Raw genomic sequence first — 21,538 nt, forward strand, 5'->3', positions numbered from 1 at the left:
GATTGACTCACATTAGTTTGTTTAAGAGGAAACACATCCTCAAAAAATTCTGCATCTCTAGACTCTAATATAGTGTTTACATCTATGAAATTATGTTCAGATTTTACTACCAGAAATCTATAAGCTGCACTATTTTGTGCATACTCTATGAATACACAATCCAATGTTTTAGATCCTAACTTTGTTTTCTTAGGGGGAGGTAAGCTTACTTTAGCTAAACACCCCCACACTTTAAGGTATTTAAGACTTGGTTTTCTACCTTTCCGTAACTCGAATGGAGTTTCATTTTCATTTTTATATGGTATTTTGTTTAGTATATGACAAGCCGATAATAAGGCTTCCCCCCACATGTTAAGTGGTAGCCCTGAACTAGTTAGCATGGCATTTACCATGTCAATTAGAGTCCTATTTTTCTTTCTGCAACTCCATTTTGTTGTGGAGAATAAGGTGCCGTCACCTCATGAATAATTCCATATTTTCTACAATATTCAGAAATTTCATTTGAGGTATATTCACCACCTCGATCTGATCTAAGTATTTTAATTCCTTTTTCTAACTGATTTTCCACTTCAGTTTTATAGGTTATAAATTTTTCTAAAGCTTCATCTTTAGATTTAAGAAGATATACCATTGCAAATTTTGATTTATCATCTATGAAGGTAATAAAATATTTATTTCCTCCTCTAGTAATAGTGTTCTTTAGGTCGCAAACATCACTATGTACTAGTCCTAGAATTTCTGAATTTCTTTCTATTGATTTAAATGGTTTTTTGCTAAATTTTGATTGAACACATATTTGACACTTTGATTTCTGTTCAATAGAAACAATTGGAATTATACTTAAGTTCACCATTCTTTTTATAGATTATGAATTTACATGTCCTAATCTACCATGCCACATATCATACGATTCAATAATATAAGCAGAAAAATCAGAAATTTTATTGATTTCATTGATGGATACATTGAGCTTGAATAAACCTCCACAAGGATAACCCTTTCCAACAAACATCCCACCCTTGGTGAGAATAAATTTATCAGATTCGAAGACGAGCTTGTAACCGTACTTGTTCAACAAGTAGCCAGAAATTAAGTTCTTCCTGACTTCTGGAACATAGAGAACTTGGTGCAGTGTGAGAACCTTGCCGGAAGTGAGTTTGAGATCAACCTTCCCTTTCCCCATGACCTTAGCCGTTGAGGAGTTACCCATGAAAAGCATTTCACTTTCATCTACTTGATAATAGGTGACGAACGCACTTCTGTCACGACAGACATGTTGTAGGACCCGATCCCACGAGAGGGTTGAGGCGCGAGGCGCTACGCTCTCTCTTTGTCTCTCGTACCCACGCGAATGGTGTGTGCTTTTTATTATTGATTTTAATTACCCAACCAAGCAGGCAGAAACCAAGCCATATGGTGCAAACAAACGTGCAACCCAGTACCCATAAGGGCAGGAGTAAGCCGCCGAGCCTAGCAAGGTGTGATTTAATTCATCTTTTCCGTAAACTTGGGACCACTAAGGCAATCTGAATTCCACGCAAAAGAGTGACAGAGTCGCCATCTAGATGATGGATCTAGGACCCATAATTGACCAGAAATCTAGACTCGTTACCTGGTTACGAGAATGGAAGGTATGGGGAGTTACCACCACATGCACCATTCCTGCCCGATAATCGGTCTTCAATTCCAAAAGTTAACTCTTTTGAATTTCTTTTAAATGGCTCATTTAACTCTATATTAATGTGCGAATTACATGACATGCATCGTAAGATCTAATTTCAGTGTAATTCCTAAATGTGTATCTTGATTTTCTTAATTTGTTTGAATTCAATCTAAGTGAAAGTTCTCCTAAAATTCTAATTCCATGAAAAGTCCTAAGTGATTTAATTACTTTTAATTTAAGGATTAATGTACAAAACCCCACCACTTATGTGTGGAGCCGACTCGGGCTTGGTATGCCACTCAAGTATCCAAGTTGCCTACGTATTCCAGCCTCACTGGAATCAGAGTCGATCGTAGTTCGGTGCACCTGAACTAAGCTACTTATGCCTAACTCATCTAGGACATCGATCTAGACTGGATTTACTGTTTTAACAGTTTAAGAGAAATTATTTAGTTCAAGTTAAAGATTTTATTATCCTATGACTTCATCTAAGATGTTATATGGTCATATCTAAGTGCAAGACATCCTTTTGACTAATGCAGGTGAACCTACATCCTAGGTAACTAGGCTTGTCTTATGGAAAAAAGGGGTGACTAGTGTAACTAGATCTATTGGCACGATTGCTATCCATAGCAAACGACCGTGATGAGGCTGGACTCCTAACTCTAGGACTCCCTAAAACCTAGGACACAACGAGACGTAAGTGTTCCTAAGGGGCTCTATAGGTTCCTACGATAGGAGACCATAATACAACGGCTCCTAAGACGCAGATTGAGTTAATTCGATTTGTTAAACTTAATGATTTTCAATTTTTGAGGATTTTCGATTCCTAAACATCTAAGGAATATCAAAGGCTCTATGGTTCGCAAGTTTCGCCCTCGAACCACAACCATGGAAGGGAATCGTGCTCTCAACACTCGTATAATTTAGCACGTAAATTATAGTAACTTATTGCCTGGCATATTTCTCAGGATTTCCGTGGACAGTGGACCTCGGAGCCAATATCATATTATAATTTACGCACTCCAATTATGCAGGATTAATCGCAATTAGTATACGATTACGGTTGCGATCTCGGCAGTTAGACTATCGCGGTATAGCGAATTTACAATGGAGATCTATTAACCCTAAGGTTTCTATTTCAAACAAGTTAGGGATTAAATTCATGATGTAAAGTTAAGATTTGTTTGAGGTTTTTACTGACTTTTGTGTTGATTTGCTATTAAATTATGATTTATTAACATTAAGACCAGATTGCTAGGATTACACAGAAACCCTAAGCAATTAAACCCCAAATCAGCTGAAACTTTTCCAGTAACAAGATATGGATGATTGTGGCTTACTGGAAAAATTTAATGAATTATCATTAAGATTTGATATCAATTTCTGATTTTCCAAAATTTAAATCAGATTATAGATTAACACAGCAACTTATAGCATATCAATTTCAAATTAATCCAAACTTTCACAGAATAGAGATCTAGATTATTATAGTTTATTGGAAAACTTATATAAATTTTCATTAAGATTTGATATCAATTTTCAATTTCTCAAAATTCAAATCAGTTCATAAATTAACACATTAACTCATAGCATATCAATTTCAAATTAATCGAAACTTTCACAGAATAATAATAATGAGATTAGACTACGGTATGAATTTCATGGAATTTTATTACGATTTGATGTCAATTGAAATTCACACAAAAATCGGATGAAACCAAAGAATTACTTAAAATCGATTTTTAAATAGAAAAGGGGAATTTGTTTCCTAAGAATTGAAACCCATTTATTAAAATAAATTACAAAACCATATTAAAACTTTGCAAAACCAATTGAAAATTTTTGTCTAACATTCCAGTAACCAAAGTTAGTGGTTTGTAAAGAAAAATTTCAAAAATTTACTAATTTAATACGAAAACGAATTACGGCACGTAAAACGAAGAAGTGATTAGAAAACAAATAAAAAAATCTTTTTTCGAAAAAACAATTTCATGAGAAATTCAATTTATTATTGAACATTAATTCTGGAGAGTTTCATCAATTTGTAAAATATTCTGATATTTATTAAAAATGGCCGAAATTTAAAATAATTTAAAACGGGATTAAACAAATTCAAAAAAATCCGAAAATTTTTGTGTATTCTGGAAATCAAAACATTGGTTTGGAAACAAGATTTCACAAATTTTGGACATGGTGTGATATACTTTTGGATTCGTTCATCAAGAAATAACCCCTTTCGGGGTTATTGTTTGAAAAATAGAATGAAAATTAAAACGGCCAAACCACGATTGGAAATTAAGTTTCCAGTAGTATTTTATTTTATAGAAATTCCAAAAAATATCAGTTTTTAAAGAAACCCACATTTTCTAACACTTGCTTTGATAATCCAATTTAAATCCATATTGAATAAAAAATGAAAGAAAATCATTATTAAATGGAGAAATTTTAATTTTTTGGTAAAATTTTGAATTTTGAAAACTTATAATCTATATTATAACATACTGGAATTTCAAGAAAAAATTCATTGATTTGATCTATTAAAAGTAAAACCCTAGCATGTTTTTCTACTTTTGATATTACAAAGATAAAGATCCTACCGTTGATCGCGCTCCTTGTCTCTTAGGTGCGTAGATCCGAGGTATACGCTTTGTCGCACCCTTTTATATGATAAAGAAGACCCAAAGAACACCCCAAAGATCCTTGATGTGTGATTATTTGAAGAAGAAAATGGATTTTAAGAATCCCTTTTGTGAAGAACCCTTAAAAGATATGAACACACTTCAAGAGAGAAGAGGTTTTTTTTTTCTTGGGAGGAGAGAGAAAAATGACGAATTTGGATTTTTTTCAATCTTTTCTAGGATTGTTTGCTTTGATTTTTATACAAAAAAAGCTAGGGTTAAGAGAGAAATAGTAATTTCCAATTTAAGAGCTCTCTTTTTGGCTTGTTTCCAATTTTTCCCTCTTGCTTTCTTTCTTTCTTGTTTCCAAATTGGATTTGATTTCAATCTTATTTCTTGTCAATCAAGACATGTTATTCTCATTCCACATTGCTTCTTTGGAAGAAAACTTTTTTAAGCAATCATTCATCTTTTCCTTCTTTCTTTCTTTTCATTTTTTATTCTTTTTATTTTTCTTTTAACAAATATGATGTCACCATTGTGACATCATCAAGATTGGGTGCTCAACTCATGTGAGTCAACCATGTGGGCCGCCCACCATGGAGGTTGACCCATATGGGTGAACCCACATGAGCTCCATCTTTGCAGGCTTTAGCCCAATGGGCCATTTCACACGGGTTTCGGATTTTTCCGTAAAAAATCAATAAAATCTTTCTAAATTCAACATTCTATATATGGACCCAACCCATTTGACATTTATGGTGCATCCCTCACACATGATCGGACCATATTTTTTGGAAAATAACTTTTCTGACCAAAATGCCCCTATTTGACTGTTAGACACAAATGCGACCAAAATACCCTCAGATTGGTTCACCCCTAAAGGGAAAAATTAAAAATGGGTCTTTGTGGTCAAATTTCAAAAATAGAAACTTTTAAAATTGGGTCCTTTCGGTGAGGAATATTAAACAGGATCATTTGGTATCCCTTGAAAATACCCAAAATGCCCTCAACACTTAGAATTTCCAAATTAACCGAAACTCCTGAGAAATTCTAAATTTAGCAGGTTTTCCAAAATTCAGGAAATCATTCATAATCTCTTAGACATATTTCGAGGATCAAAAGAATTACACAGGAAAAGACCAAATTACCCCGAGGTGCTAGAATTTGGCGAGACTAAGGAAAACCTTGAGAAATTCTAAAAATAGCAGATTTTCAAAAATTTATGAACGGACTCAAGATTTCTTAGACACAACTTAGAGACCAAATATGATATGTTTGGAAATATCTAAAATACCCCCGAAGTGCAAGACTAAGAGAAAATCTTGAGAGATTTAAATTTAGCAGGTTTCCCAAATCTTACGAAATTACTCCTAATCCATCAGCCGTACCTTCGAGATGGCTTTGGACATATGAGAAATGATTGAAATATCCATAAGATGATGAATATGTGGAAGCCCCATGAGTTTCTAAAAATAGCAGTTTTTTCAAAATTTGTAAAATCACTCAAGATTTCTCAAATATAACTCGGGGGTCAAACGAGACACATTGGGAATGACCAAAATACCCCTGCAGTGCAAAATAGGCAAAAATGAGGGAAACCCTGAAAATTCTAAAAATAGCAGGTTTTTTTCATTTGCTTGGAAACTTGAACTTTCATCTTCCAGAGGCTAAAAGAACCCCCTAGAGACCTTCAGGATCGCGAATCAACTTCAAAACTCCCATAATGAAATGAAATCTACCCTAAAATGCATGGATGCCTAATCTAATGCTGAATACGGATTCAAAACTCGATGATACTACCGAATCTTTTGCTTTTTAAAGCGTAGCAAAATGGGGGTGTCTACACATGTATAGTGGCTCCAGTGTCTACCCACCAATCACTCACATTGAACACCATGTTCACTTCAGAGTCTACGGTTATAAGCTTCTTCTCTTCGATTCCGTGAATAACAATTTCGGATTCCACCATATTGGCTTGAGGAGCGGGTTTCGCTTGAGAGTTTCCGACATTTTGGAAAGTGTCTTTCCCCTTTCTATGTCGACATTGTCTAGCATAGTGTCCAAGTTTTTCACAATTGAAACAACCCTCTTTCTTCTTATTTTTGTCTATCTTTTTGTTACTTTTGAAGTGGTTTCGGTTCTCCATCTTCTTCTTGTTTTGATGAGACCCAAAGTTTTTATTTGTTTTCTTCTCACTAGTCTCAACAAGATTGGCCGTAGAAAGGAGTTCCGATTCTTTGTCATTTTGATCACGATTCCTATGTTCTTCTTCTATTCGGAGAGTGTTACTAGGAGATCTTCTAAAAATAATTCATCTTTTCTATGTTTAAGATTTTTTCTGAATTCCTTCCATGAAGGTGGAAGTTTATCAATAATGGATGCCGAATGGAAACGGTCATCCATTTTGATTCCTTCCGCTAGGATCTCCTTCAATAGGAGTTGGAATTCATGAACTTGTCCTAAGACGGGTTTTCCATCTACCATCTCAAATCTAAGATAGTTTCCAACTACATATTTTTTCACTCCGGCATCTTCGGTCTTATACTTTTTATCTAAAGCTTCCCACATTTCTTTGGCGGTCTTCATTCCATAATGCACGTCATACAAGAAATTCGTCATGGCACTAAGTATATAACCACGACACAAAAGGTCATCATTTTCCCATTTTTGAGTAACCTCGGATTGAGCGGGCTCATGCTGTAGACCCCCCATTTTGACTAGACCCGTGTTCGCGGTATTTGTGCGAAGCCTTACCCAATCAATGAGTTAGGACCCCAATTTCTACCCTAAGTTAGGTTAGGGTCTCACCAAGGCTCCCGCCAAATTTCATCAAAATCCAATCTGATTGGTCAAATAGGACGAGCCGAGAGAGAGTGTGTAATACAAATCCAAGAGGGGTGAATTATCTGCTGAAGGGGATGTCCAAGTGAGAAGAGGGGCGAATTATCCTGCGATGGTCGCGCCTAGACCTAATAGGACAAACCTGGCGGGCACGCCTCATCCTTTTCCGCATGCATCATCAAATGGGGGTGCGAATATCAACAGCTTTTTAATATAAAAAAAATCAAAAAAATAGAGGGGTACTGTTCATCTTTCGTGAAAATGAGCAGAGAGAGAGAGAGGGAAAGAGAGAGATTTGGGTTTTTCTGTTTTCCTCCGACCTTCTTCTCCGATCCATCTCCGACAGGCCTCCGGCCAAATTCCGATTTCTTTCTTCTTCTTCCTCTTTTTCTTCTTCTTCTAGCTTCCTCCACCTCCATTAAACCTAAATCCCCTTAGAGAACCTCCAACTCCGGTCGATCATTGTTATCTCAGATCTGAGATCTAAGATCTGAGGGAAAAGGCAGAGAAAGAGATCTGAGGCAGCCAGAGAGAAAAAGAGAGAGCGAAAGCAGAAATATAGATTTTATTCTTCTTCTTCCCTCCGATCATCTTCGCCGATCATCTTCTCCGATCACCTTTCTTTTCCGATCATTTTCCGGTCGGTTCACCATCTCCGGTTGGTTCGATCTCTATTCAGACCTTGTCTTCCTCTTCTCTTAGTGCGTAAGCATGAGATCTAAGGTTTTTAAAACCTAAGATCTCAAGGTTTCAATCTCTAATCTCTTCATCTCTTCATATTTCTTTATTAGAAATCCTAGATCTGGATTTATATAACCTTGATCGAAGCCTCAAAACCCTAGCAGAGCTAATTTTTGAACCAGAATCTTTCCTTCTTCTCTGATCTATTCACGTCAAGTTGAAATCTGAAGAGATTCAAGAGAAAATTCCAGATCTGAGCTCAGAAACCTCATATCTGAGTTTTTCTAGGGAATTCCTTCGTACTTTGTTGAAGAAATCTGCGATTCAAGCCTCTGAGTTTGTTCGTTGTGTCATCATCGTTAATTGCGAAATTTAAATCAAAGCTTTCAGATCTGGAAGATTGGAAGCTAAAAGAAAGAGGAAGCAAAGAGGTATTTATTTTTGTTAAATTAATTTTATGTTTGAAATCGTGCTGCTCTGTTCTCTAATGGTAATTTTGAAGTTATTTTTTTTTATCATTTTTGTGTTGATAATTCCATAGATCAGAAGTTTATATGTGATTGCCAAGTCTCTTGTGAAAAATTAAGATAATATGAGGTACTTGTTTGGGGAAATCTTAACTAATGGGAGTACAGATAATTTTGTACAGCATATACTTGTTTATGTAATTGAATTAAAACCTGAAAATAGTTAGCGTGTGAAATCAGCTCATCCATTTTATTGTTCAATTCATGATCTGTATACTCATTGAGCATTATCCGTATACTTTCTTTTAAGCTCTATTGTTTTAATCGTATTTCTCATAGATCTAAAAATTGGAATGCTGTTTGGATGATCCATTATTTGATCTGATCTGTTGGAAGGGTAATTGGATGAGTCAAGGGTAACTTTGTAAGTCTGTAGCATGTTATACTTCCATGGATGGATATTGTGTTGGATGAAAAGAAGGATGAATAGATGGGAAACGTTAATATGAAGTGCTGATTCTCATGAATTGTCCTCTAGCGTGGATAAGTTCATTCGTTTCATAAGGACTTCTATTCACAATCTAAATTTGGATGCTATTAAATTTTGGTTATGGCTGTTTAGGTAGAGTTTCAACACTTCTCTTTTACACCTCTGGTTTGTGTGCATGTATCCATTTTGTGAATTCCCTATGTGATATTAGATGGGAATTAATCTTTATGATTCTTACTAAGATCGTCAAGGAATATCCGATTCTCAGATTTTATGAACAGTTTGTGTTGAATCATGATTTTCCCAAATATCTTCGCTAACAAGTTTACTACACTGTAGGTATATGTGTCTATGCATGTATGCCTGTATGATTCAATGCTCATAAGTTCAGTGTTTGATAGCTTAGTGCTTGCATAGTTCATTGATCATTGCTCCCATGCTCATATATTTTAGAGGTTTTATAAGCCTGCTGTTTTGCATAATTCAGAGTTCATAAAGTTCAATGCTCGTACAGTTATTACCCCATCTTTCTGCCCTTAATTTGTCCATGCTGGGTACAGGTTTTAGCTTCTTTTTTTTTACACCAGATTCCCACACACAAATCTGTTTCTGTTTAGCACAGGTTCACACGCACAGATTTGTTCATGTTTAACACCATATATGCACACAAATCTGTCCTCCAGCATGCTCGGTTCTTGTATAAATCTTGTTCATTTTCATTACAGATTTGATCTTCAAAACTGCCCAGTTTTAGTACATTGTTGCCCCTGTTTTGGCACGGTTCTGTGATTGGTTATGCCCCATGTTTAAGCATAGTTCAATCCCGGTTTTGTGCAGATTCAACCCATGAATCAGCATATAATTTGGCATTGTTTTGGTATAAATCCAGCCTATAGTTGTGGCACCTGTTTTGACATAAATGCTGTCTTCTTTACACAGTTGTTATTCCATAGGCTCATATATCTCACAGTTGTAATCCTCTGCAAGTTGTAACATAGTTGCTGTTATATTTGTTCATACATCTCATTGTTCTAATTTTTGTTCAAATTATAGCAACTGTTGTCCTAACAACTGCTGTCCGATAGATAGTGATATTCTATAATTATAATTTTGGCAGGTTTGAGCTCTAAAATCATTAATTGTATTTGTTTAGAATTGTATAACCGCTGTCTTATATGGTTATATACTAGCAGTTGGATATTTGTGATTTTGGTTGAATAAAATAGAGGAAAATATAAGGCCTTTACCTGCTGTCCATGATGACACAGCCGCTATTCTATGAGCCTTTTTTACTCTACAGTTATGATTCACATTTTTTTTTAAAAGATGTGTAATTGTTTGCCCTCTTTGAAAATGGTATATTACTACTCATGTGTGGCTGTGAATTACCTTTCTATGAAATCCCTTAGCAAAGCCTCATTTGATATTCAGTCCTTGGTAGCAGACACTTGAATAATTGTGTCAATAACTTGTATAAAATTTAGAAAATGAGTTTAATATGGTAAGTTGTTGAGGAAGAATATTACCCCGCATATCTTTGATATTGGCAGCCCCTCACTTGGATATTTGCAGCTTTTACTGTTCTGGCATTGTGTAGCTCTCACTTTGCTTTTACACTAACAGCTGTATAGTTCAGATTTTCATTAAAAATTTCATATTACAGCTGTGTAATTCAATTTTCTATTTAAAATGTTTACACTACTAGTATGAGCAGTCCAATTTTCTTCTTGATTGTTGACATTATAAATTGCATCAGGTTTAGTCTGTTTGAAGAATTATGATGACTTTGTATGGGTTAATGTTCATTAGAGGATTAAGATGTAATGATAGCTATAAATGGATGAAGTTTTGTATGCAATTTCTCTATCTGCAATAATGTCTTGGGAATATGCTTATTGTGAAAATGGTATCCTTTCACGCATACCTTGTTATGTGAAATTTGCAGGAAATCCTTTTTATACTGCCTGATTTTCTTGTGTTGAGCTTGAAGTAATTCTTTTAAAAAGGCCTTTAGATAGTATAAGAGGGCAATGAAGGCGCTAGCCCAAGCCCATCTTTTTAGGGGACTTGTTAAGTCCTGTTAGTTTTTTCCCTTTCTCTTTTAGGAAGACTTTCCCAGTCTTTTAGATGCTTTTATATTTTAGTTCCCTTATTCATTGCAAGGGCGATGAAGGCGATAGCCCAAGCCCATCTTTAGGGGACTCGCTCAATCCAAGTAACGCTCCCTTCTTTTGTTTAGTAGGCCTACCCAACCTTTTGGATTTTTTTTAACCATTTTTTTAAAAGAACCCTTCTCTGGGCAATGATAAGGTTACTTGGAGCCCGTCTTTGTGTTTTGTGGCTCACCGTTTTTTTGCACTTGAATCTGCACAAGTTGATGCCCCCTGTTATGCACCAAAATTTATAAAAATCAGAAATATCATTGCATGCATTTGTATAATTTGTTGAAAATTTAAGATTCTTCTTTTATGTTAAGTTTTGAGTTAGGCTCTGAAGATGAATGGACTGTTTAGGTGAGACTATCTTGAAAGCTTATCATACTTATTTTTTATTTTAATAAATTGTTTAATTGAAGAAGGAAATCAGATGACTACTCTGTTCGATTTTATCGACATGAGTACTGTTTGATTTCAAGGCGGTTTGTAGAAATATTATATGTGTATGAAATCAGATGATTACTTTGGCATCATCTGATTTCGTTGGAGTCCCCGTATTGGGGTTTGTGGTTGGCTTTGAAGTGTTTAATATGATTTTTTTATTTCATTAGGCTACCCAGCGGCTGGTCTGGGCTAATTAATTTTATTTTAAATAAATTGTTTAATTGAAGAAGGAAATCAGATGATTTACACTATTCGATGTCCTTGACATGAATATCGTCTGATTTCAAGGCGGTTTGTAGAAATATTATACGTGTAGGAAATCAGATGATTACTTTGGCATCATCTAATTTCATTGGAGTCCCCGTATTGGGGTTTGTGGTTGGCTTTGAAGTGTTTGATATTGTTTTTACTTCATTAGGCTACCTAGCGGCTGGTCTGGGCTAATTAATGTTGTTTATCATGCTATGATTGCTATTATTACAGGTTGTGTACTCTTTAGTTATCAGTCTTTCTTTGCTTAGTACTTGATTTGTTTATATAAGAATTGAATGGAAATTTGAGATTGCCTAGTAGCTCTTTTCTGCTCTCTTGGTGGACTAGCGCAGTCTTCTAGACTTCTTTAGATACTAGAACCTGTACTAGGAGGCATATTATGTCTCATTAGGAAGTCCTCATTTGGAGGCAAGCCTCATTTTTAGCTTAACCTCAAGGAGGTTGCTTTGATTTTGAAAAATGGTGTACCCATAGGAGGCATGCCTTGCCTCATTTAGAGAGTCTTTGACTCATTCGCCTTTTAGGTGGTGTTATAGGAGAGTCTTTGACTCATTTGCCTTTTCGATGGTGTTATAGGAGAGTCTTTGACTCATTTGTCTTTCAGGTGGTGTTATTAAAGAGTTTTTGACTCAATCTTTCTCTTATTGGTTTTTCTAAAGAGTCTTTGACTCATTTATCTTTTAGTTGGTGATAGTGGAGTCTTTGACTCATGTTCCTTTTCTTTTAGGGAGTCTCTGACTCATTTATCCTTTAGTTGGTGTTAGTAGAGTCTTTGACTCATGTTCCTTTTCTTTTAGGGAGTCTCTGACTCATTTATCCTTTAGTTGGTGTTAGTGGAGTCTTTGACTCGTGTTTCCTTTTCTTTTAGAGAGTCTTTGACTCATCTATCCTTTAGTTGGTATTAGTGGAGTCTTTGACTCATGTTTCTTTCTCTTATAGAGAGTCTTTGACTCGTCTATTCTTTAGTTGGTGTTATTGGAGTCTTTGACTCATGTTTCCATTTCTTTTAGAGAGTCTTTAACTCGTCTATTCTTTAGTTGGTGTTATTGGAGTCTTTGACTTGTGTTTCCATTTCTTTTAGAGTCTTTGACTCATTTATCCTTTAGTTGGTATTATTGGAGTCTTTGACTCGTGTTTCCATTTCTTTTAGAGAGTCCTTGACTCATTTATCCTTTTAGTTGGTATTGTTAGAGTCTTTGACTCATATTCCTTTTCTTTCAGAGAGTCTTTGACTCACTTGTCCTTTGCGGTGTTATTAGAGAGTCTTTGACTCATTTGCTCTTATAATGGTATTATTAGAGCCTAGTTTCCCCTTTTAGCCCTAGGATTTGGCCATAGGGTGTTGTTTTTTGTATTTTCCCTCCAGTCTTTGACCAAGAGGGTGAAAACATCAGAAATCTATAATCCAAAAATATCGAAACATTTGAATTGTTTTAAAATGTTCCGAGTGTAGTTAGAGAGTTCGTTTCGAACTACGTTGGCTTGATCCTCTTCCGAGGTACGTAGTGCAGCTTGGGATCTATATCCCAAGTCCAGCCAAACTTTTGTAGATAGTATTTTAAATCTTTTCGAATAAGCAACCTTTAAAACCTTCATTTTTAAAAGATCTTCCTCTAGAGTTAGGAGTTTCTCCTAGATAGAGAGTTTTAGGGTTAGGTTGTGTCTTTTGATAGGTTGTTTGTTTGCTTGCTTGTTGTGTGCTTGTTTTAGAGTTAGGGGTCTGTCCTAGAGTTATAGGAGCGCCTCCGTCCGGTCAGTCGGCGATCCACATCGCCGAGTGATGACTAGAGCAGGATACGCTAGTACACCCTTTGTTTTTCTTAGGAAGCACAGCCTAGTTACACATAGGTTGTAAGAACCACCTGCATTAGCTTAGGGCTAATCTGCATTTAGTTAGGGCATATAGGGTGTCCTAAAATTCACAATTCACTGAAATTTAAATAATCGTACAATAAACTTTAATAATTGGTCTGGTCTTTTAGATCGAGTTTAGGATAGAGGGCTAGGTGTCTTAGGCATCATAGCTTAGAATAGGCGCGAAGAACTACGTTGCCTTGATTCTCGTGGAGGCGGGGATACGTAGGCTTCTTTGGATGAATACCAGACCATCCGAGGACTCAGGCTAATGTTTTAGAGTCTTAGGATTTGTTGTGTAGTTATCATATGATTTGATATGTTTTTCTTACTTTTTGTACTGATCCTATACCTTTAGTTGTAGCTTGCATGTGTTCGCACATCAGAACTTAGACACCTATTAGGCATGTCACTCATAACCTAACTATGCTTAGGTGACACATCTTTCATTTTATTTTATATGTGTTTATTATTTTTATCCTCAGGAAATGCATGCTTAGGTAGACGACTCCTGAGGATTGTTCCCATTTCACATGATTTTTACCCAAACTTCTTTGGAGTTAATAATAAATGGCATAAGAGACCAAGTGCTTGCACTCGGACGAATCGGGGGTGCTCTCAGACCTTCCCCATTCGTAACCAGGCACGAACCCATATATATTTATGGTTATCCATTGCACAGAGAATTTGATTTTAGGGTTCCATGGCATATCCATGGATGGCGACTCTGAGTTTATTTTAGGTATGTCTCGGTTTCGAACCTCGGTTCCGGATCAAGACATATCTCTTTCTTTTTATATCGCCACACGTGCTATGCTATGAGGGTGGCATCCGTTTCGAGAGTTCCTTGGCAGAGCTCTCCTTCACATCGTGGATGATCTAGAGGGTGTTGGGACCCGTTCCCTCGCCTATCTCGGATCGGGGTCCACACATGCTCTTCGGGACTAGGCTTGGATGTGGTCAAGACATAGGCAATTTTAAGAGTTGAAAGCCAAAAGAATAAGCGTTGTTGCCAACGCTTGAAGTTCAATCCGTCAAACTTCTCTGGACGAGTGTAATCTTCACCGGCCATGTTGAACTAATCCAATAATCTATCTTAAGATTGTTGGAAATAATCTTGGGTAAATAGATTAGTTCAACAATCTATTCAATATGTATTCCGAAAAAAATGAAATTGAAATTACCTTTGACGATCTTGAATGAAAACCTCAAACCCGGTAGCAAGAACCAAATTAAAAATAATAATAATAATGAAATGAAATTTCAAATAGAGATGAGTGGTAGAGGCACGTTACGGATTAACGCTACCCTTAAGATAGATTATCGCCCCTCCACGAATGGTATGCAATCGGGTTCTCTTGCGACCTATCTTCAGGATACAACACCACTATACTTGTCTTTGACGATGTGCACGCACCGGCTCGGACCTCGCGAACAACGGTTGATGCCAATCAAATTGCCCACTTAAAAGAGAAACTTGGAAAGCTTTGAAAAGATTGAAACTTTCGAAACAGTACTCAAGAATAGAAAAGAATGAACAAAAACTTCAAGAAGAGGAAAACGTGTATGTGTCAGAGGAAAAAAGAGAGCTACTCTTGTATACACTGTTGTTGTGTATATATTAACATTCTTCAACGGCTCTTTATCTCTCTTAATGCACACAACGTTTGCAAAATAAAGACAAAAAATAAAAACGTATAAAATATTCAAAGGCATTTAAAGATTGCATAGTAACGATGAAATTTCAACCGTTTGAAATTTGATTCACATAAGACAAAAGAAAAAATCTTTAAAGCCAAAGCATTAAAAGCTTTTAATGATTAAAAAATTCAACAGGATTTACTTGGGAAGGGAAAATTAGGGAAAATTATATATTTTAGAAGGAAAGGATATAAAAATGGTAAAATTAAAATTTTAAACTCATTTTCTATCTTAGCGATGATTGGAAAGGGGGGCGTATTTTTTAAAAAGGGGTAAGTATAAAAAAAATATTAAAAAATAAAGGTATATTTTTTTCTCCAAAAAATTAAGGGGAGCAATTGTCCCCCTTCCCTTTCAAGTGCCATCGCCCCTGGTTCAAAATGCATATTATATGTAAGCAAATATTGTATGTAGGTACATAAGAAATGTTCTTCTCTAGTTTCTTTAGTGGAATTTATTGTAGTGGTTGCAACCATAGTTAACAAAACTACATTTTAAATGGCATTTTTTTTTTTTGAAAAAAAACACGTTTTTCTATTATCATGTTTAATGAAAAAAAATTAAAAAAAAAACATGTTTTCCTAGTTTCCTGTTTAATACTCGGTCTCTTTGAAAATTTTACAAAAAAAAAATAAAGAAACATTTAAAACACCTTTTTTTTTTTTGCCAGCTTTTCAATTTTACCCCCTATATTTTGCATATGACAATTTTTAATGTGGTTTTCATGTTTACGTTTTATTAATACAACTATTTTCAACCATTGCCGTATTGAAGGAATTTTTCCCATCTCATTTTGCTAATTACGGCCGTAAGAGCCATGACTCTGGTGTGGCAACGGCAGCTACAAGAAACACCAAACTCCCTTGAATCCTGCTTGGTAGTGGCAGCAATGAGGTCGCAAGGCTTTTCTTATCAATCAAACAACTATAAAACCTAATGTTGCAAAATCATTAGTACAAGAAGAAAGAGCTGGACAGAGTTGGTGCCTCCTAGCTGGGAGGTAATATTAATTGACAGCACCTGATAATGAATAATCTCTAATACCTTCTAAAATGCAGCTACTAGATATACTACCATATTGCTTGCTGATTATGGTTGAAATCCATTAGTAGAGATCGAGAGATCAGTTTAGAAGAGGTCGGATTGGCTTTTTGACAGAACTGTTGGGATTCCACGTTAAAGCAAAGACGACACATCGGAAGTAAGAACCAGATGTGGAGGACTTATAAGGACTTGGGCATACTACCCTTACGGCTAGTTTTAAGAGTGAGTTCTACCGGGGTCCCAACAAGTGGTATAGGAGCCAGGACATGGTACCTCCTGTTTACCCTTGAGAGCAAAACAATTTGGATCATTGGAGGCGACAAACGATAAATCACCCAATTTAGGCACTAATAATGGGAAGAGCAAATAAAGTTTTACTATAGAAATAAAATAAGGCCAGAGACAAAGTCCAGTTTAAGGAAAGGTAGTGAGTGTAATTTGATAAAATAGCCCTTGTTAGATAACTTGGATAAGTGATTCTCACCTTAATATCAGTAGCCTGTGGGAAATAAAATCAAAACAAAAATAGAAACATTGATTCCCTTCTTCTAAGGAAAGAGAGAGAGATGCCAAAAAGCCAAAAATAACAAAATTCCTCACAAGAGTGCTCCCCAGCTTTAACTTTCCCCTTCTCACTTTTTAAGGAGATTGGAATATCAAAAAGAAGGAAATTTCAAAAAATCTAACAAAATCCTTCGCTTGCTTTTGGCTACCAGTTTTCACCCTCCCACACATGTCAGCTGCTCAGTCAGACGTAGTAAAATCCACCAAAGGGTACAATTTACAAGATATTTTTTTACCTTGGATGGATAGATATCTTTCACTAGCTCTTCAAAGTCCCAGCAAAATATAGTAAACCAGAGTAATGGGGAGAGCTATTAACATTCCAAAGATAACTCTGCAGGAAGTAATAAAAATCCATTAGAATTACCACCATCCTATTTTCAAACAGCTCTGAAACAAACAAAACAGCAAACTTAAATGCCTGAAACCAGAGAACTAAAAGAGATCATACCCAGTGCTTAGAATGTCTGGATGCACATTGTATTCCTTGGCAAAGACAAAGGGAACAATTCCCTGTGGAAGTGCTGCCTGCAAATTTAATGGCTTAACATATCAAAACCTGGGAAATATATGTAAATAAATAAAATCCCAGAAAGTAGAAAGCTTTAATGACACTGCATTTCTTTAGATTTATCTCTTAAGCTAGTTTAATGGAGTTTTGGATCGTGTCTAGTTTCTTGTACAAATGAACTCAGCTCAACTCAACACAACTAAGCCTCTGTCCTAAACTAGGTTGGGTTGGCTAATTAAGCCTTTAGAAAATCTTCATGACAAATGAGCACAACATGATATAAAATTAGAATTTTAGCTCCATTTTCAACCTGAAGGATTTGGTTTAATTTACCTGAACAATAGCAATGCGTAAGAAGACGCCACGAAGTCCTACAGCTATTGAAGCAGTAGCCATCACAGCTGGGCCCATGAGAAATCGAACAGCCATGGCAAAGGCCGCAACAGAATTACCGCAGGCAATAATCCGGGGCTGTAAAGCCATGAACAAACCTGCAATTATCCATAGTTATTAGCCTGCGATAGTTTGTGTTGTGGGTAATATACATAAAACAATGAATTCCAATTTGTTACTAAACCAAAATTTCACTAGATTTGCGAATTTCAATCCTAGCTTTTCTACCCACCATAAAATAATCCGAGCAGAGTGTAAAACAGAGATGATGCTGGACTGTTTGGTTATTTATTAAGCACAACAATTTTGCCCTCCATATTCATGAGCCCAGATATAACTGAATGAAAAGTTAATCTATGGTATTGGAAGACTAATACTCTAAAAGAAATACTCATGAAAGATCACCTAAGGTTAAGACTTTTAGCTTGAATTTGGAACATACCGAGACTGAACATAGCCATTCCGAGACCGGCGTCAGAAAGGATAGAGATAGAGTGGGCAACAATCGCAGGCATTTCAATCCCCCACCTGCAAAAAAAAGCCCATAAGCAAACATGAGAGATTTGTCAACAGATAAAAACAAGAAAAGTTTTTTTTTGGTAGGTAAGAAGAGAAGTTCATGCTAATAGGATTTGCACCTGTAAGAGACCAAAGACCAAATTAGACCTATAAGGCTCGAGTATGTGTTTGGGTTCCTAATAAGCTTACGCCAAACCATGATCAAAATGAGCCTGGTCATGACACTTGCAGGTGGCATTGAAGTTGGCCTAGAATCACCATGAATGCCACTCTTTGGGTGGAGCTCAGCTGTGGAGCTAGACCCCAGCTTTGAAAGGGTAGGGCCGTCTTGATCTTTCGATAGAGAATTACCCCCTCTTGAGACAGTTTTGTTCCCAAAGCTGAATTCATCACGACCGTACTCTTCGTAGGCATCTTGGTGAGCTTCTGAGATCATAGAAAGGAGATCAGTTGGAAGCTTTGGAAACCCAAATTATATATTAGAATACAAAATAAAGGGGCAAAAAAACATTAGAAGTTAAGACCAGATAAAAGGCCATGGTTGTAGGAAGCAGAATAAAAAAAAAAGGGAAGGGTAAAAAGGGGAAATGGGAGATTAGATGGAGGAAACCCAAATTATGAAATAGAAAATGAATGAGAAAAGGGATTGGAAGTTAAGATCAGATAGAAGGCCATGGTAGTAGGAAGCAGAAACAAAATAAATAGGGATGGGCAAAAGGGAATATGGGAGATTAGATGAAAGGGAACATAAACAAAATAAGGATATCAAACAAGTTTTACTAATGTCACAGAATGTCTAATAAAGGGAAAACATTGAAGAGATAAGAATGAGAAATTGTTAAATATGATATAAAAACAGGACTAGGAAAAGAAATGATGTGAGGTAGAACAGGTGAAAAATAGGAGCCCTAGCAGGATGGAATGGAAAAAACAAAATAGACAGGTACAATAAATAACATGATATTACAAAAATAACCAGCAACAGAAACTTGGGACAAAATCCCATGGAAATTATAGATGACCCAGCTCAGAACAGATTTAAGATCAGACCCATATCAGAAACAAAACAATCAAACAAGAAATCTGTTTTCCCACAAATAAAACAAATAGACAAACATCCAAGAATAATGGCTTTTAAGACAACCCCACAAAGGCTCCACCAGTCAAAAAAAGCATTCCATAAATAGGAAAAGGACAACACAACAAACTAAAAATTCAATCACTCCCATGAAATAAAATTACTATTTCTACAAGGATAGTAAAATTAATCAAAAACAAAATAAGCTCTGAAAATCTAACCTTTTTGCTGGTAATCAGCTGAATGCACTACCCCACCATGCTCATTCCCAAATTCCCCTCCCCTAAACACATGAATCCCCCCTTCTGAAACAGGTGAAGCACTTGAACTCCAAACAAACATATGCAAATCCTTCCCTCCTTCACTCCCATTAGTCTTTTTCTTCGCACCAGCCACCGGAGAAAATATTCCGGCACTCGGTGGCGCCGGATAACCGCCATTCGCCCTCGACGGATTAGTAATTCCAAAACCACCCATCCCAACCTCCTCATCAAACCCTAAATTCCCAAAATTGGATTGCCTAGGACTCGCATTATTCGCACTCTTCCCATTAGGATAAACATCAGTGTGATTGAAACTAGACCCTCTAGGAGTAGGATTTCGCGAGGAATTCAAAGAGTAAATCTCTGCATTTGTCAAATTCGAAGGGCGAGGAGTGAGTGAAACGCCAGAGTTTAATACGTGGGATCGCCGGGAAAAGATTTCCGACCGGGAACTGGTACTTTTCCTAACTGTAACATGGAGTTTTCCATCTTCACCAATCTCAGCCTCAGTTTGGAGAGGCTCCTTTCCATCTAAAGAAAGTATATCAGAATCCACTCTAAAAGAAATTATAGAACCAGCAGTGTCTGGAAACTGTTCCCCAATAAGCAATTTAGCCCCTCTATATTCAAACAAAAACAACATCAAAGTGTACCAAATTATGCATTGTAAGACCACTATTTGAACCATTAGACCCCCTGAAAAAGACCCATACATTCCTTTCAAAAGGGGTATTCCCATGACAAGAGTGTTGGGGAGTGTTGATAGGGAAAATAGTGTGATAGTCCATTCTAGAGAGCCTTTTGAGCTGGTTTTTGTGTAAATACATAGAACTATGAGGACTATGATTTTTTGAAGGGTGTCTGCGGCTATGAAACGGAGGTTCATGGTGTATGGATTGTTGGTGGAAATGAAGTGGAATGAAAGGAGTGGGACTGCAAATAAGGCTACAAATCTGTTGATACCAGAGCATTGATCAGGCGTAAAAATTTTCCACCATTTTACGGAACCGTACGCAAGGATCATTGCAACGTAGAGGGGGACCACGGCTGTGAGAACATGGTAGAGATCGGTTGCACTTATCATTTTTCAAGGTGAAGGGAAAGAACAAAGAAGAGTATTAATCAAGAGAATGACAAGAACTCTGTTTTGGGGTTTTTTTTTTATATTAGAGGAAACTTTGAAAGAACAAGTAGAACTGATATTTGTAGAAATCTAGTAACGACCCAAGATAGAAAACGAGGTGAATCGAATAACCCAGATGGTATTTTTCCCTGCTGAATGATAAAACACTTTTTTTTCGAAACGGGCGGTTTCGTTGAAAGAAACGGCAGTAAAACCAGCTCGGCAAGAACAAGTAAAACTGCTTTTTGTACAAATCTAGCAACGACCCAAGTAAGAAAACGCGGAGATTCGAAGAACCCAGATGAAATTTTTCCCTGAAGAATGATGAAAAGACTTTCCGAAACGGCGTTTCTCGTAGAAAAAAACGGCAGAAAAACTAGATGGGGAAGAACAGGGGGTTTCGTTCGTTGAGTACTAAAGTGAGGAGGTGTGGAGAAATGAGGAAGAGGAAAGGAATCAGTTTATAAAAACAGGTCAGCCCATTACAAGAACGTTGGGTTTTCAAAATATGCCGGAGAAAATGACGAAACGGACGGAAAAAGATTTTCCGACGTGATAATTCCGGCGAACTCTTTTAAAGGAGAGAGAGAGAGAGAGAGAGAGATATAGCTTTCGAAGTGAGTTGTGTTATATTTATGGGATTTTAATGGCAGACAAGAAAGAAAAGAGCTTTGTCTACTTTAGTTGATAATTCTCAGATTATATATGCAGAGAGAGAGAGAGAGAGAGAGAGAGAGGGGGGGGGCAACCAATGAAAAAGTTAAGGAATCGAAATACTCAAACAGTATTGACCCTGGTTCGAAGATTTGAAGCTATTTTTAATATTTTTAGCCTTTTATTAGGGTACTA

General features: G+C 36.4%; 1 protein-coding gene across 1 annotated transcript; it reads right to left on the bottom strand.

The window, feature by feature from the left end:
• Positions 1 to 16,747: 16,747 nt before the first annotated feature.
• LOC143852948 (putative auxin efflux carrier component 1b) lies at positions 16,748 to 21,337 on the bottom strand. Its single transcript, XM_077362619.1, has 6 exons — positions 19,525 to 21,337; positions 18,345 to 18,651; positions 18,149 to 18,234; positions 17,647 to 17,804; positions 17,254 to 17,330; positions 16,748 to 17,136 (listed from the first exon to the last, which is right to left on the bottom strand). The coding sequence occupies exons 1-6, from the start codon at positions 20,648 to 20,650 to the stop codon at positions 17,070 to 17,072; spliced, it is 1,821 nt and encodes a 606-aa protein (XP_077218734.1). The 5' UTR covers positions 20,651 to 21,337; the 3' UTR covers positions 16,748 to 17,069.
• Between the last annotated feature and the right edge of the window lie 201 nt (positions 21,338 to 21,538).

The sequence above is a fragment of the Tasmannia lanceolata genome, unplaced genomic scaffold (assembly GCF_043159265.1).
Source record: "Tasmannia lanceolata isolate RefF3 unplaced genomic scaffold, GAP_Taslan_0.1 ptg000019l, whole genome shotgun sequence".
NCBI classification, from domain to species: Eukaryota; Viridiplantae; Streptophyta; class Magnoliopsida; order Canellales; family Winteraceae; genus Tasmannia; species Tasmannia lanceolata.